The 18,241-nt window shown below is 44.9% G+C and overlaps 1 protein-coding gene across 1 annotated transcript; it reads left to right on the top strand.

Annotated features, from left to right (window-relative positions):
* The first annotated feature begins 13,233 nt into the window (after nucleotides 1–13,233).
* Nucleotides 13,234–14,975, top strand: LOC110560079 (interleukin-2-like). The gene is made up of 2 exons (XM_021655800.2): nucleotides 13,234–13,300; nucleotides 14,215–14,975. The coding sequence occupies exon 2, from the start codon at nucleotides 14,422–14,424 to the stop codon at nucleotides 14,908–14,910; it is 489 nt and encodes a 162-aa protein (XP_021511475.2). The 5' UTR covers nucleotides 13,234–13,300; nucleotides 14,215–14,421; the 3' UTR covers nucleotides 14,911–14,975.
* Nucleotides 14,976–18,241: the final 3,266 nt, after the last annotated feature.

Below are 18,241 nucleotides of genomic sequence, written 5' to 3'. Positions count from 1 at the left end.
ACGTTATTTTCCTTACTAAAAGCTCAAACTAGCCTTCATAATAATTGTGGAATTAAGGGTTTTGTTTCTCCACTGAATATTTACTTGTTCCTGATAAGAACATTCATTCAACAAACACTATTTCATACTGAACCGTCGGATCTTGCTTTCCCTACGGAGTTTGTAGCTTAGGAAAAATAATATGTTTTATAGAGGAAGTACATTTTACAATGGAAACTCGGAGCCATGGACCTGCAGATCTAAGGCCCCTAACTCCGTTCAGACCCGTTTGAGAACGGCCATAGTGGTATGAGGACAACCACTATTGAAATGTCACCCTCAGCGCAGAAGCCTGGAAGAATGAACATTTGCAGCCACACACACAAGGTTCCCACACTGAAGTCCTGCATTTCCCTAACTGGGGACTTTTACGTCTGTTTCAGCTAGGCTGGCAAGGACAGGGAACTGCACCCACCTCTGCTCTCTAGTGCTATGGTTACAGCGTGCAGCCATGCCTGTCTATTCACATGGGTGCTGGGGATTCAAACTCACACCTTCCTCGTTGCAAAGCACACAGTGTTGTCCAGACCCAGCATTGCCATTGATACTCCCCAAACAGCCATCAACCAACGAAGCATGACTTTGCTTTTTTTAACACACACACACACCCATGCCCTCCACTGCCAAATACTTATTCTGGGGTATAATCTAGTCAGGCTTTCTGAGTGTCCCGCCAAGGGATGCAACAATTTTTATACAAAGTTGGTTTCAAAATGTTTACTAAGTAGCATCCATCTTTCCCACAAATGTTGTGAGACAATTGATAATTAAGAACAAGGAACAAGCCAGATGTAGTGGCACACGCCTGTCATCCCAGCACTCAGGAGGCAGAGGCAGACAGATCACTGTTGAGTTGAAGGCCAGCCTGGTCTACAAAGCGAGTCTAGGACAGAAAAGGCTACACAGAGAAACCCTGTCTCAAAAATAAATAAATTAATTAATAAATAAATAAGCAAAAAAAAAGAACAAGGTATATAGATTAGACATTATCCACCATCATGTAATATTGAGGGATATTATTTTTAATATATCTTATTAATTCTTCATACATGCATGCAATGTATCTGATCATACTCACCCCACCAGAGAAACATGATTTCCATACTTAGATAAGTACGTCACACTGTATCCAATCTAAGATGTAAACTTTGTCCTGTTTTGAATCACAACTACCAGCGACCCAGGTAAGTTTGTGAAAAACAGGGCCTGCCCATTATATTTACGGGGCAAATGCCAGTTTTTCCAAAGACAGGCTTCCTCAGGGAAGAAAGCAGAGACTGAGCCACCCCGTCTCAGTGACGTGCGGGTGATACTCCTCCATAGGATTAAAGAAAATACTGTGCTGGCATTACAAGCCCAGAAAGGCGCACTTCATCCATTCTCTACCGGAGGATAAACCTGCAGCAGCAGGAAGCAGCGCCCCCATCTTACCACCAGGCAACCCTCCCGTCAACACGCCAGATCAGTAGCTCCCAACACCACGCTCCACACAATAAATTGTTTTCAAAAAATTAATTTCTGAGGTCTCAATACTCAATCCCAGGTGACATTGGTCCTCAGGGAAGGCACAGCAATCAATGGTATGAACAATGATCATTTCATCGATGTTCTGTTTGTCATTAACAGATTTTTAGCCACGTAATGCCTGCCCTGAGAGAGAGGGAACGTATTTTAGTAATTGGATCCTTGCTGTGTGACAAACTACTGCACATTTGTTTAATGCTCGCAACGTGCCGAATTCTCCTTAATTAATCAGCTGAGGAAACAGAGGCCTATAGAGATCGAGGAATTTGATAGAGGCCATTGCACTAATAAACGTGACATCAGAACTCGGCCCCTGGTCAATCTCCTGTCGAAAACCGTGCTCTATGCGCTACCAATCCATCCTTCCCAATCATTAAACTGAATGTATGCTTTAAAGATAAGTAATTCAGTTTGCTTTAAATTGCCTTAAAATTGCCAACAGGACAATGAGCTTCAAAACTAGCAGTGAATAATGCAAATTGATTTAAATATTCTCCATCATGATAAATTGGTCTTCAGGTTTCCAACCACACTCTGCTTGGTACAAAAGACCGGGGGGGGGGGGGAAGAAAGGAAGGAAGGAAGAGAATGTCCCTTTTTTGAATAAGCCATTGCTAAGTATCCTCAGATCTAAAATCAATCCTAATCATTCCCCTGAGTCTTGAGGCCCCATTTATCCCTGTTGTGTTTGTCAGCGGGGCTGCTGCTCCAGTGGCTTTGGCATTCAGTGCTCCGGCTCTGAAATGCACACACTTTTCTGTAAACGCCATGAGAGAGCATGTGTGCCGCTCTGGTGCGTTCACAGCCCCTTCTACTCAGAGCTGTAACTATATCTCAGCCCTTTAAGCACAGAGCAGCCCAGGGCACCTTGCCTGGACCTAAAGCAATACTTGCCAAGTACTTGGGACTCAAAGTAGCGACTCTTTGAAACAACAAATCAGATGAGCGGAAGTCTTGGAAGCCTTTGACCCAATAAAGCGAGACTCCTTCGGGAGCCTTTTGGGGATTTTCAAAGATATGTTACCTGAACTCAAAACACATTAATCCAAACAAATTGGCTTTATCATCATTTCTTTTTTAAAGATTTGTTTTCTCTTCTGAGTGTGAGTGTTTTGCCCGCATGGATGGATATGCACCCCACTCGTGCCCATGGGGCCTGGAGAGGATACGAGAGTAAATCTGATGCTCTGGAACTGGTTACAGGCTGTTTGCGCTGCCCTGCGGGTACTGGTCCTCTGCAAGAGCAGCCGCTTCTCTTTAACTGTGGTGCCATCCCTCCCACCCCACGATTTGGGGACCCAGAGCAGGCACCATTTTGAGGAATGCGCAGCATCTTGAAAACCTGGATTCAGGTCGAGTAGTTCAAGTCAACCTGCCTCTGAGCTGTCTCCCCGCCCCCGCCCCCGCCCCCCGGGGGTGAGGACTGGCGTTTGTGACGTCCTCAGGAAAGCAGTGGAAGTGCGAACCATTCCAAACAGCATGCCTGGGGAGAAGACTAGAGGTGGGCCTCCAGAGGGAACAAAATGGAGTGGGTTTACTCTTTAAAGTTCTCGCCTTTCCCCAGCAAATATTCCCTCCTGGCGTAACAGTCTGCCCTGTTTTCCCTACCTGAAACCAGGGGGTGAAGCCCTGGATTCCAGCGGACGGACCGCGGCGTCCTACTCCCTTAATTGCATAACTGACGCGGGACCCAGCGAGGCCAGAGTCTTTAAGTTTTTCTCTCTGTAGCTGAGTCTTAATGTGAAGAGCTATTTGCTTTGAAATTGTGGGTTTGGGCAACAGTCTCCTCTTCCCGATGCCTGAATTAAACCCGGTGGGAATAATGAGGTGGCAGGTTCCAACGGACCTTGAGTCTACCTCGATCTGCCTTCCAAGCGTCTGATTCCCACAGCAATTCCTTCGCTTCAGTGCCATCTGCTGAACCCAGTTGAAACAGGTTCCTCTTCCAACTTTTGAACTTAACCCTGGCAAGTTAAATCAAACTCAATGAAGTCGCTATGCCGGACATAAGGCCACAAGATGGCGCCAAAGCATTCTTTCCACGCCTTCCCCTGTGGAAGCGGATCGCCAAATTCTTACTGCCGCCCACACAGATACTAGGTTGAAAAACCTACATGATTCTGAACGCACTCCAGTAGTTAGAGTTGTGTCTCGTGGGGCACCATGCAGGTAACGGTTTAAAACAAACAGACGTGGGAGAGGTCAGTGCGGCCGTTTCTTTCAGGATAGTATCAGCCTGCAGTGCGTGTAGATTATCCACTAGCCTGATTAGCCTTCACCGCCAAAGAGAGTTTTATCCTAAGGCTGTTAGCTACTGCTGTATCCCAAGTCTGTGACCCTGTCTCCAGCCCAGGTTCGGTGCACCAGTGAGGCTGAGAAGTCTTCTAAAAGCTGCCTGCGGTTCCCAGTTCCAGTTCAGTGCACATAAACAACAAATATCAGCTGCTGTTTGTGCGTGAGGTTTTAATGGCCTCTTGGATAAAAAAGCCTCCTCCCACCAGAATAAACGTTTCATGCACTCTATAAAAGTATTCCTTCTAGGCTTGCTGATCTCGCTGGGAGGGAATAAGACCACTCCTATAATTTTTGAGCCAAATTTAAAGCAAGCTTTATTAAATACTAGTCAGAACAACAGACACTGGCCAGGTCCATACCTGGGATTTCCAAAGAATGGCCAAGAATTATGTTCATCCGGTGCTTATAAAGGCAAAACCGACAAGGCTATGTTACCCAATCAGGAGCAAGCATACATCCTGACATACCTCTCGCCTACACGTGACCAAGCACGTCCTGTGCGGATAAGGCAACCAATCTTGTTTACAGAAGTGAAAACACGTGGTTTGTTATCTTACGCAGACAACAGCTCCCAGCACTCTAGGAAGTTAACCGTCCTTGGGCAAAGGGGGCTTACAGGTTATAGATCTCTTAGGCACAGTAATTAAAACTTAAAACATAACTTTAGCCCTCACAGACTTCCTTTGGTAATAAAATGCCATCACATGTTACGTTCTGACCATGGCTTATAATTTTGACCATTTTACGTATGCTTCTATTTAATTGCTTTTCTCCTTCCATTTGGTTATCCAACTCTGTGAGGGAGAAACTGTTTTGTACCACCAAGTACTTAGCACTCCTTCTACCTAGTAAAGATGCTACTAAACTTAAGCCTTAGGGAATCTCTTTCTCATTTCACTGCTCTGGATTGTTGCTCGGATGTTCTGGTCTTCTTGAGACACGCTCTCACTACATAAGCCCATGCTGGTCTCGGGCTCACAAGCCTGAGCACCCTGAGTGCCAGCTTTATAGTCGCACGCCAACTTAGCAGCCATTTTCTATGGAAAACTATTCCCTCTGGGACAGAAGGCCATTTATTTTTCCAAGAAAGAGCTCTTGCATAGTCTGAGGAGGTCACAGCACATGTGTCTTGTCTGTACACTTTGGAAGAGCCACTGGGCTCCACACAGGCCATCCATGGAAGACAAAAGTTTCACAGAAGCACATGGGAAATATTGCTGGCAACATATGTAGTTAAATGACCTGTCCTTGGCACTGCCAAAAGGAAAAATAAATTCCACTATAGAAACGGAAAGTATTTTAACAATCACCTCAAAATATATTCTAAAACATGTACCCATTCATCTCTTGACTAACCGCGTACGGTCTGGTTATGTTTCTTTTGCACGAGCTGACAGCTAACTGTGAGGCCGGTGTAGAGAGAGGCATTCAATTCTAATTGAGCAAGGGCAGCAACTGGAAGTCACCCACTCTGAGTTCAAAAGAAATGTCCTCCAGTAAGTCTTACCCCGGCTCACTCCTAGATGCCTCGGCAGTATAGAAAGAGAGTCGAGCAGGGGATGAAAAGCTTTAGGCTTAACCCCCATCACCAATCTACACACTGACCTCAAGAGTGTGTGTGTGTGTGTGTGTGTGTGTGTGAAACTGTGTAGTTTTGGCATCCAGAAAAATGAAGAATTCCTTCTCTAGTTACTTACCTCAGAGTCACTGTGAAGACACTGTCATCAATTTGTGACAGTTTAAAATTTGGTGAATGCTTCATTCAATCATTACAACTTCATCTCCATTTCTGAAATAAGAAAATGAATAAAATATTAAACAAATAAGTTGCTAAATAAACAAAACCCAAGAAGTCTATGGCTTAATATCATGAAGTTTGTTTGTTTGTTTTTCTCCACTCTTGTGTGATCCAGGAGTTTCTGGTCAGTGAGTAACCTCCCTTTCTGAGGTAAAATGCAGTAGCCAGTTCCTCTGTCTGTGGCTCCTTCAGGTTTTTGGACCTTGGCCTCCAGCAAGCAGACAGGCCAAGAGGGTGGAACAAACACACCCACTTCTTCACTTCCTCCTTCTGGAAATGACCTAGATGGCTTTTCCTGGTTGAGAACCTGTCAACGGCTCCATTCAGAGGAAAAGGGACATTGGGAAATGTGGCAGCTGCCTGGGACCTGCCTCCCAGGGACAGTGCAGTCCCCTGGAGGAGACCTGGTGAGCCATCTGAGTTCTGCTGTTGGAGCTAAGTCACCCTTCAAGGCTAGGTTCTAGGAGAGGTGGGTATGAGCCTCTTACTTCTGAGTAGCCTATTGCCACAAGCTCAGAAGCTTAAAATAACACACAGTTGCTTTTTATAGAGACTTCAAGTCAGGTATCTGGGTGTGGAAAAGCTGGGTTACCCGGGGCAGACATGGTAGCTGCAGTCCAGTGTTGCCCAGCTTCAGGATTCTGGGAGGTTCAATCAAGAAAGATTCTTGGGGATTCTCAGGACCCCTGCAGCAGAAAGACAGCAAGCAGCTTTAGGACAGTGGTTCTCAGCCTTCCTAATGCTGCGACCCTTTAACACAGTTCCTCGCAAGGTGGTGACCACAACCATAAATTATTTTCACTGCTACTTCATAACTGTAATTTCACTACTGTTATGAATAGTGTTGTAGATATGTTTTTGGAGATAGAGGTTTGCCAGAGGGGTTGCAGCCCACAAGTTGAGAGCCACTGTTCTAGAGTGAGTCAGCTAGCAAGAAGAAATGGTACAGAATGCAATGCTGTGAGGGCTGGAGTTGCAGGTGTCCAGACTTAGGTCTTCATGTGCATATAACAAGCACTCTTAACCTCCGAGGTATGTCTTCCAGCCCCATGAAAGATATTGTGATGAGAGAATCCTGTAGGAGGAAGAAGAGAAGGACACAAAGTTTGAGATGTCTCTAGAGAATCCAACAGAAGAGTGAAAATGGAGAATGTAGGAGATGAGAGTCAATCAAGTAGGAGAAGCTGCTAGGAGGGACCATTGAAGAAAGACAGCGGATGTGAAAAAGCAGTAGTAAAACAGTAGAAAAAGAACTAAAACCCAGCAGTCACAATTCCATCCCTCTCCGAGGCTCTGTGAGCTCCACTTTTTTGACGTGTGAAAATGAGCATAATGATTTACGTGCAGGGTTAGAGTTTCTGGTATGCTGAATAAAAATCAGCAATTGCAATGAATTTTGTGCCAAGAAAGGATAAGAGACAGGCAATGGGGTTGGCCCAATGCCCACTGTGTGGCTTAACAGATTCTGTGACAGCAGCGGCAGATGAACCTCTCTCTTCCGGGAAACACATGCCTCTCTCGGCTTTGGGAGAAAGCCCACTACTAAGGACTAAGGAAAGAGAATCGGTCACTCCTATTTGAACTCAGCATTCGTGAAAGCACCTCCCTGCCCATCTACTAGTCTGTCCCTGTTCATGCACAACACAGCCAACCAACCGGGAGTCAGGGCTGAAAACCCTCACTCATCCATTTGGGGCCTGGTCTGGACCCCTATTGCAAGAGTTGGAAACATCTAGCCAAAACTAAAGAAAGAACACAAGGTGACCAGCAGGCAACTTGAAATTGTCAATGATGAGACAGGCAGGAAAAAGCTCTCAAATAGAAAAATGTTTCTGTCCGGACCAACAATCAGCTACAGATAGGAGTAGGACTCATGGGACCTTACCACTTGCTGCTAAACTATGAGCAATTAACATATTATGGGGTAGCGGGGAGGTGTCGGATCCAATTTGTGCACCCACCAGGTACCAGTGGATAGCTATAAATCCATAGTCAGTCACATGGGTAGTGGTGAACTCATGGAACATAGAAAAAAAAAAAAACCTGGAATATGGGGAGATGATTTGTAGGAGTGTAGAAAGGCTGGCAGCGATGAGCAGAAGGTGATAGGGGAGGAAGTGATCAGAACACATTATATCCATGGATATAATTTTTATAGAATAAATTTATTAGTAATTTTTTTCTTTAAATTGTCAGTTAAAAGAAATCACAGAGAAGGTAACAAATATAAAGGCGTGGGCATGTAGCCATCCTTGCAACTTCAGATATGGATATGCAGCATTTATTTTCTTGGTAGCATTTTAAGTTTGGCTTAGAATTTTGGCTTACTTGTGGTCTATGAACCTGAATTTTCTTTTAATGATATGACCAACTATTTGAGAAGACTACAGCAGAAAGAAATGAGCTCAATACTGGGAAATTAGTGCTTCTCAACTCCAAGACATATCCGAGAATTCACAGAGCTATTTCAGAAAAATCTGCTCTTAAAAAAAATTTTTTTTTTTTCAAATTTGGACATCACTTTAGTGAGCGGTGTGCCTTTCTTAGCCGAGACACATGATGGTGGCTCAGGACGACCTCCAGCACAGTGTTTAAAATAGCAAACCGGAATGCAGAGAGCACGGAGAACCCGAGCCAGACGTGTGCTGAAGGAGCCATGCTATAAATAGAAGGAAAAAATGAGAATGGAGGGGAAAGGTTAAAGACACAGCCAAAATGCTTCTATTTTATCCAGACCAATTCCCAGGGCACTGTGAGAAAATGGAGTCTTTCTTTCATCACTCTAAAATACACACTTCATGTATTTTTATGACTGTGTATGAATGGACACAGGTACACAGAGGCTGGAATATGATGAAACTGGCTTGTTACAGGGGTGCTGGGATCAGATTCTGGTCCTTATGACTGAGCGGTGAGTAGTTTTACCCTCTGAACCATCTCTCCAGACCCTTATTTCTTTACTCAAGGCCACCGTGGCTCATTCCTCTTGAATTCCAAGTGGGTGTGTAAAGTTGAATTCCCTCCTGGTAACAGGAATGGGTCTCCTGGCAGCCTGTCTTCTTACGTTCCTTGAAAGGAGAACCTCCAATCTCTGGGACCAAAAGGCCCTTTGAGTTTCTGTGGGTTTCTAGGTTCAGGTATGAGAAGTGGCTGTCCCATTCCAGCTCAACCATTCCAGCTCAACCACTCCGCAGCTCAGACAAACGCATGTTTGGTGATGGATGTAGGCCTGCCCCTCTGGTTACAAGCGGTTGAGTCAGCAGTGAGAAATATTCAGGGCCTCAAAATATTTATTCCTCTCTGTCAACTCTCATTTTTATAGAAATGGGGGTTGGGGGGAGAGGTAGACTTTGGAAAGTCTTGCTCCAGTCCTTACGAGTTTTCAGAGACTCGCCCTGGCTGCCTGCCCTGCGCTGTGCAGCGTGCGTGCTGAACAGCTGCTGACAGAGAAGCTGCACACCACAGCAGCTCCATGACCCTCAGAGTCTGTCCACCTTCTCTGTATCACGGGGGAGACTTCCAGAAGCAGCCAGGCACAGCTGCCTGTCTAGAGTCTAGTCTGATTCAATTAATATTTAATGTGGTGTGAGGGCTGAAGTTATGCTTTTAAGTTTTAATTACTGTGCTGCTCGGAGGGGCATCTCGGGCTCTGATTTCAGTGCCCTGCCACTGCACACTTTTTATGAATGTTGACCTATCTCCAGTACCCACGTGATGAGGAGGAACTTTCCTCAGTTATCCCTGATTGGCTAATAAAGATGTGGGAGTCTGTGACTGGGCAGAAGAGAGCAGATGGAGTTTAGGTTTCTGGGCTTGAGAGACCACCAATGGGACCAGAAGAGGTAGCAGGAGGAGAGGAAGCCGGAGAGAAAGGAGTCGCCATGGGGCAGGATGGACGATGAGCATGCGGCTGTGAGGACAGACGGATGGAGCAGAAGCTGCCCAGGAGTCATCAGATTGACAAGTGATTGGCTTTTATGTGGGTTTTAAGGGAAGTAGGATTGCAATAGCTCAGAACCTGCCCGGCATAGTGCTTACAGCTTAATAATAAATCATAGTATCTCTGTATCAATCACTGTGGAACTAGCTGCTTAAAGACAACTGCTGTCATAATAATTTCCTGCAGTCAGTGAATACATACAGAACAATTCTTTTATCACACACTTAAGAGATCTAAAAAACAAAAGCACCTCTAACCTGTGAGCCTCACTTGCCCAACGACACATAACTTCCTGGAATGGTGGGGGTCATTGCTCAAGTAAGACAACAAGCCACGTGTTGGCAATATAAACATGTTTTATTTTAATCCCAGGTGTGGATGTGGGGGCTGACTGAGATGTCCCACAGCTGCAGACTATTTACCTCGTGCCGGCTCTGAGGGGAGCTCTTTGCCAGCTGCAGATAGTTTAACTCTGAGGAGTCTGGAGACAGAATAAATGCCAGAGCCCAGGGAGTGTGGAGAGGAGAAAGAACAAGGCTGCTCCTGGTCACTGTTGTGAGACAAGAAGCTGGAGATCTCCTGAAACGAGGATTGGACTGGCTCCAAGGAACCCAGCGAACCTAACCAGCAGAAACCAGCTAAGAGAACTAACTGTGCCCCCTCTCCCACTAACCCTTTCTCTCTCCTACCTGGTGTTGGGGTGTTAGAGATTAGGATGGAGTAGGGTGAAAGAGAGATAAGGAATGTAAATGAAAGAGTTCTTTAAAAGTATGCCAACAGCCATGTGTTTTCACTTTCATAACCAACATTGGTTGCCCCAACTGCACGGAATGTGCTTGTTCATATGTGGACTAGAGGTATGTAGGCAGGAAGTATGTCAGGATGTATCCTTGCCCCTGATTGGATGAAGGCAGGAAGCACATGGCCTTGTGGGTTTTGCCTTTATAAGCTACAGAGTAATGTTATTTTCGGCCACTCTCTAGGAATCCCAGGTGTGGCCCTGGCCAGTGTCCATCGCCTGGCCAGTACTTCATAAAATCTGCTTCAAATTTGGCTCAAAAACTGTGGCAGCTGTCTTATTCTCGCCCAGTGAGAATAACACCAGCTTAATAGTTTTATATTTCCCAATAGTTACTCCAGGGGATATATTTAGATTCTTCAAATATTCAACAAATTCTCTAGTAGGTATTTTGTGTTTTCAAAGATGAAACTGGATCTCACAAGAAAGGGCGGTGGGGGAGGGGAAGCCTACAGTTTACATGTTCTTTACTCCGAGGCTGTGTTTAATCTTTGGTAGGGCTCTCAGGCTTTTTAAGGTACAGCAGAGAAGCAGTGGAGTTGAGCGAATGGACACAGGGCATTCCAAGCCCTACCCCTGGTCCACCTGAAATACTCTATTGTCTAAACCAGGTGTGGTTGTGCACACGTGAAGCCCCAGTGCTTGGGAAGGAGGTAGCAGCACCAGGACTTCAAGATCTTCCTCAGCTACATATTGCGCTAGAGGCCAGCCTCGGTGCATAAGAGCCTCTCCAAAGGCATGGAGGGAGTATCATGTTTTGGAGTTTTATGGAGGATCGCATTTTGTGGGGAAAACCTCTATGGCAAAGAAAAGGGAAAATGAGGACCAGAGGGAGAAGAGTCAAGGCACTCTTGGTACAGGAGTGTGATATTAACAGGATCTGGAATCACCTAGAAGATGACTTCTGGGGTGCCAATGGGGGAGTTTCTACATTCGGGTAGTTGAAATGGAGCTGTTCACCCTAACTGTGAGCACCATCTCTTATATTCAGTCTGTGGTCCCATACCGTGCTGGCTAGTATTGAGGTTTGAGGAAGGACCAGGAATTTCCAGCTTAACAGTTACATGATTGGGTGACATTCAGCAAGGGCAAGCTTGTTACAACATGATTGGCTGACTAACATAACTAACATTGAGTGAGCCATCTATAGACCTCGGGAATGTTAGGTATTTTCTATGCCATGAATGTTCTACTACAAAGTCAGTGGGCTGCCCAGCACAGATGCCCCATCCTGAGGTAAGATACCTTCCCATTCTTGTGGTTATCCTCAGGCTGTTCCTTGGGTAGGGAATGTTATGGCCTTGTCCCTGGAATTGATGACCTATGGCCTAGTTTCTGGGACTGATGGCATGGGGGTGGGAGGTTCAAGCCTGGTCCTCTCACTCCCTTACATTGCTTTTGTGGGTTTTTCTTTTCAATGCAATGAGAAAAGTAACTGATGCGGTAGGTAACTGATCCAGTGTATATTAATATTCAAGTGTGTGCTCTGTCCGTGTACATTACAAAGTCATCTGCTTTAGGACTATTTCCTTTGCAGCACCCTAAAGGCCTGAGCCCCCTTCTGTCTGGATTAAATGAGGGAGTGGATCTTAATAGACTTGGAAAACCTGAGGGTTCTCTGGCTTCCAATATTGATGAATAAAGAGTATCAGACTATGTTATCAGGACAACTCTCTTTTACTCTCCCCTTTTGAGAGACCAAAGGATTAAAAACCAGTGACTATTATTTTAAAGTTTAAAGCCTGAACTAAAGCTGGCCAAGTGGAGATATATCCAGCCACCTTCAGGGAAGAACTAGCCTTATGCATTCTTTTCTGCCCACTAGAGATACAATTGCTAGGAAACCGGCCCATCCCCCTAGGGAGGGACATCAGGTCATTAATGGTTTGGAGACCTTCCTATAGCCAATCTATTCAAAATGCAGCATCTCTTTTGTGTTTCAGCCAATGGATGCTTGTCAGGCAGGAATCCCCCTGCTTTGGGCTTGCTTCGAGGGACCAGACTCTTTAAATTACTCAACTAACCTGAGCACAGGGCTCTCACCACTTCGGTGGTGAGTGTGTGAGCCCAAGCTGCAACCTGTAATAAAAAGATCCTCATGTGTTTTGCAATGGACTTGACTCCTGGTGGTGATCTTTTGGGGTCCATCGATTCGGGCACAACACTTTCACCCATGTTGGTCTCATTTCCAGACAGTTACTCTCCTGGTAGCAGCAAAGCTCTCAGGACCTCTGAGCAGACGCAGAAGAACCAGGTCTCCTGCTATCCCTGTTGCTCTCTGGGAGAGAATCCACTTGCGGCTCATAGGTTGTGTTTCCTCCCTCAGACCAGAAGAAATCACCTAACCAGGCAGGCAGGGCTCATGTGGTAACACCTGTGGGAGGAAATGATACTCCCCAGCAGTGTGACAAGGCAACAAAAAGTACATGGGAGAGAAAGACAATGCTCAGCTACAGCATGACTAAAACAAGGCAGGACAGCGTGTCACGAAAACATTGCCAAGAGGAAACCTGCAAGCATGACTAAAACATTTGACAGTTTTCTGTGAACAGAGGCAATAGCTTCAAGACTGGAAGTGAAACTCTAGGGCCTAGAGCTGGACGTCTAACACCACAGAAAGTAAGAAGTCTTAACTTTAAGATGTCTGTCCACCCATGAGTAACCTGAAGAAACATAAACAATGGAAAGTGAAGGTTGGGGAAAGACATACAAGAAAGCCTTTAAATACGAAAAGAAACAGGAAGCGTTCTTGCATTTCCCTTTTCTCCTGTCCTTCCTCTTCCTTGAGCAACACAGTCCTAAAGCCATAAGTGGTGGTACGAAGGCTGTGGTAGATGAGCAAAGGTGCCAGGGTCAAAGCAGAGAAGCTCCACGGAGAAGGAGTTCCCAGGGCACCAGAGCTACAGTAAGTGGTCTGGTCGAGGACCTTGCATTGGGATAAGGACATCCTTACTGAGAAGAGCCAGTACAGAAAGGGAAATCAAGCTCAGGGTCCACACGGCAGGTTCACATAAGGTCTGATCTGCCCCTGCTGACCTGGACCCCTCATGGAAGAGGGTCCAGGATGCACAGAGACAGAGTAGAGGGAGAAAGCAGCCTAAGTGGAGGAGGGCAGCAAAGGTAATGAGATGGATGACTAATGGGTAAATATCAAGGGGAGAAAACAGAGTCCTCCCTAGAAGAACAGACAGACACAAGAAAGATAGAACAACTAGAGTGTAGCCTGCAGTGCTGGGTTGGAAATAGTTACAGGAGAGAACTTGTGCTTTTAAAAGAGATAATAGAAAAAAAAAAGGAGGGGAAAAAAGAGAACTGATGATTGAGAGATAGATGACAGAAGGATGATAGATAGATAGATAGATAGATAGATAGATAGATAGATAGATAGACAGATAATAGGTCAGTAGGTAGGTAGATACAGAACTAGACAGAAATAGAGATGCAAAGGGTGTGTGTGTACATGTATGTACATACACATATTTCCTAGCTTTGTCCAATGACAGGGTTATGAGAACAGCAGCACCCCATAAGTAGTACATACACTAGTACAAACTTTAAGGTCTAAATATCATTTTCCACAGAAAGGAACCAAATTTGTGAAGGAACAGTTAATGCGGTCAGGGACAGAGAAAGCCCAGAATAACCTCGGAACAGCTAGGACCTTATTTCAGGACAAAGAAGTTAGGGGGCCCCAGAAGTTAAACCTGAGACAAACTTTATATCAAAATAAGTAATGCTAGCAATGGCTTTTAATGTATTACATGAAGCAAGAATGAATGAACTAAAAGTTTGCACAATTGCGTACTTGAATTGTTTCAGATATCTCCTAAATGACTATTGAAGGAAGAGGAAGTCTACAGGAGGAGAGTTTAGCAGACACTACCTTCTACAGACTCATTTACGTCCCTCCTTCCCCACAACTCAAGGCTGAGGTCCTAAGCCCCAGCACTTGAAGGCACTATTTTTAGAGGCAGCAACTGTAAAATAGTTCTGGGGGTAAAATGCAGTCTTGTAAAGTCTCACTGTATGAGCTCAAGTCCTGCAGGCATGTACAGCATGCAGCTCGCATCCTGCGTTGCGCCGAAGCTAGTACTCCTTGTCAACAGTACACTCCCTTCAAGCCCTACCAAGGAGACACAGCAGTACCTGGAGCAGTTGTCGCTGGACTTACAGCAGCTTCTGAGAGGGGTCAATAATTACAAGAACCCGAAACTCCCCATGCTGCTCACGTTTAAATTTTACATGCCGAGGAAGGCCACAGAGCTGAAGCATCTTCAGTGCTTGAAAGAAGAACTTGGACCTCTGTATGATGTGCTAAATTTGGTTCAAAGCAAAAACCTTTACTTGGAAGATGCTGGGAATTTCATCAGCAATATCAGAGTAACTGTCATGAAACTAAAGAGCTCAGAAAACACACTCAAGTGCAAATTTGATGATGAGACAGTGACTGTGGTGGAATTCCTGAGCAGATGGATAGCCTTCTGTCAAAGTGCCATCTCAACAATGACTCAATAAACGCATGTCTCCTGCTTACAACACACAAGGCTTTCTATTTATTTAAATATTTCATGTTATATTTATTTTGGGATGTACAGTTCACTATCTTTTGTTACTACTAGTATTCAGACGATAAATATGGATCTTTAGAGATTCTTTTTTGTAAGCCCCAAGGACTCTAAAATGTTTTAAATTATTTATCTGAAATTATTTATTATATTGACTTGTTAAATATCATGTCTATATAGATTCATTAATAAAAATATTCAGAACTATAAAAAAAAAGTCTCATTGTAAAAGGAAATTTTATTCACTTGTTTCAGCAACTTTCTAGGAGGCTTACTGCCTCCGTCTGCTAACCTAGGCCTAGTCCTGGAAGCTTCTAGCCTCAGTACAATCTAGCCTAGGCCTAGAATGTTTTCAGCCTCTGAGATTGAGCTGGCTGGTTCAACTCAGCTGCTCTAGCTCAAACTCCTCTCCCAACTAATTTAGTCAATCAAAACGTTTTTTTCTCTTTGCCTCTGAATTGCTCTGCTTGGCTTCAAACTAACTCCAGCAATCTGCTCCAATCTTCTGGGTCCTTTTCATTTTCTGGCTTGTTCTGTCTTCAGTTGTGTCTGGCTTGTTCTCTCATTTACAAATAGAGAGAGGAAAGGGAAGCTGCTTAAGGGGCAATGTAAAGACAACAATTGAAGCAGTTGAATAAAAGTACCTTTTCCATATGGTGCCCAATGTTGGCACCACAAAAGTAACTTTTATTCTTTTACTCAGCAGTAAGTCTCAGAGGCTGAAAATATTGTAGGCCTAGATTGGATTGTAGGGAGGCACGAAGCTTCCAGGACCAGCAGACAGAGGGACTAGTGTTGCCAGAGGACAACTGAATCAAACAAATCGAGTTCCTTTTACATCTCATCCAATGTGACTTATAGGATTGTGAGAAAGGAGGTGGAGACACACAGAGCAGAGACCAGAGAAAAGCCAAGTGAGTGAGAAGGCAGCCTGTTTAAACTTTTACCTCAGACTTTTACCTCCGGCCTCCAGCACTATGAGAAATTGATTCCCAGTATCATGTTATTGTAGCACTAGACACAAGGTTGTTAATCAAATACCAGACGTGAATGCCCTCATGATGGGGCAAATGGAAGCAGGGACCACCTGAGAAGATGCAATGGGAGGGATGTGAGAGCACACCAGAGGCACCCAAGGTAAGGAAAGCACGCACCAAGTAACTAGCCTGTCATTCTCAAAACTAGCAGACTCATGAGGACTCATGAAGGTGAACGATGAGGCATTGACCCGTTTCTAAGTAAAATAATGTTCAAGCTTACAGCATCCTGAAGTGGCACAGAGCTTCGGGACTAAAAAGCTGACCCCAGGTAGGCACTGCCCAAAACCTGTTTAAATGCCCAACATGGCATCTTTACGAGGACTCTCTCTCTCCATGGAGATACAGGACCAAGTGATGTACTAGGCGAAGCTGCGTCCTCGCAACCAGTGGGTACTATTGGCGAGCCAAATTTCGGCAGAACTTTCTCCATAGGAATGGGTCCCCAAAGTCATTCCTTCTAAGGTGCTGAACCAAATTAAGGTTCTGAAGGAGCAATCCCTGAAGGTACTTTAACAAGCATGGAAAATTCTGATGAAGAAAGCCTGACAGCGCTCTATCAGTACCAGCTTTTAGCAACAGACAGACACCTGGGCTGCATGTATCAAAAACTGTTCCCAAATAATCAAGTTCCCACAATACTCAGGCTCCCACCACAGCCAGAAACACAGGAGACTCACAGCACAGGAGTGCAGCCAGAGGCTGATGCACCCTGTTCATGGTCAGCGTTTGATCCACGGATACTGTAAGATGAAAGCCTTGCAGCTTTAGCTTCCTTCAGCTACTTCCTGCCCCAGGGACACTGCGCCTTCGGTGTGGAAACTTCCTGAGCTCCCTGTGTGGATTCATGTCTTCCTATACCTCCCTTACCTTGTAAAAGTTCTTTGGCAAACTATTAATTTGCAAACAGGATAGAGATGTAGTTGGCACAGAATTTGTCTCTCATGTGTGAAGCTCTGGGTTTGGTTCCCAACTGTGCACAAAGCCAGGTGTGGTGATGAACACCTGAAATGACAGCCCTCAAGGAAAGTGGAAGAGCATCAGTTCCAGGTCAACCACCTCAGCTCAAGTTCGAGTCCAGCTAGGACTATAGACTAAGAGACCTTCTTTCTCAAAATAGCAATCATATAAAACTATCAATTGTTCTAAAGGAGCACTTTAGCTCTTAAGATAATGGACAAATCCAGATTAAAAGACAGGGAACATTTCTTTTTAAAAAAATTTACAGTTCTCTCTTTCTAGAACTTTTGTTTCTCAAAAGAACTAACCCCCCTCCTTCTGGGTGATAAAAAAAAAATTATAGAAATGCCTTCATAGACTAGCAAGTGGGGCCAGGAATGGTGGCATGTGCCTGCTCTCAGGAGGCAGATGCAGGAAGATCTCTGTGAGGCCAACTTGGTCTATATAGCAAGTCCCAGGACAGCCAGGGCCACATTGTGAGACTCTGTTTCACAAAAAAAAAAAAAAAAAAAAAAAAAAAAGAAAGAAACAAAGAAAGACTAGCAAATAAATGTAGAACACTCAAGCCAAGGACTAAAGGAAGACATTTCCAGCTTAGAAGCCAGAGCCCAGAATCACCTAGGGACAAGCCCTTGAAGATGGGATCTCAAAAAGCCACACGGCTGAGCAGAAGTGAGGTAGAACACACCCACTCCACTCACTTATGTGAACGAGGCAAAGTGGCTTGTGTCAAACTTCAGTGCTAAGTGACAGCAAAAAAATAATTCCCCCCTAAGGATTTAAAACTACTCAGCAATTAAAATTAATTTGAAGGGCTTAGAGCATAAAGTGGATTCGTCTCAAAAATATGAGGCTGATAATTCAAAACCACAAGATGGCCCTTGCTGAAGCCTTGACGCTTAAGCGGACAGATAAATGTCAGGCCAACGACAGAATTCCGTGTCTCCTGCTGACGGTCCACAGGTGCACATGTGGGCTGTAGCAGTGTGCAAACTGCAGGGCGGTACACCACCCTCTAACGAAGGGCCTGAATGTACCTACTTGGGGCCTTTGTGGCCACATGGTCACTGTGGCAAAGGGGCAGCTTTGTGGCTGCAAGAGAGGCAAACGGAGACTACGCATAGGCACATTTGTAGCTGCAAAAGTAGAGGGTAGGATCTGTCCTGTACATTTTACTAATCCCTAACTAACAGCCTGGGGAAAGAAGATAACAATTCCAAAAATAGCCGATATGAAATTTCCAACAAACCCCAGGGGGTTCTCCCTGGGAAGGGGAAATAGAAT

Source organism: Meriones unguiculatus, chromosome 3 (assembly GCF_030254825.1).
Source record: "Meriones unguiculatus strain TT.TT164.6M chromosome 3, Bangor_MerUng_6.1, whole genome shotgun sequence".
NCBI lineage: Eukaryota > Metazoa > Chordata > Mammalia > Rodentia > Muridae > Meriones > Meriones unguiculatus.
This window is presented reverse-complemented; position numbering and strand designations above follow the sequence as displayed.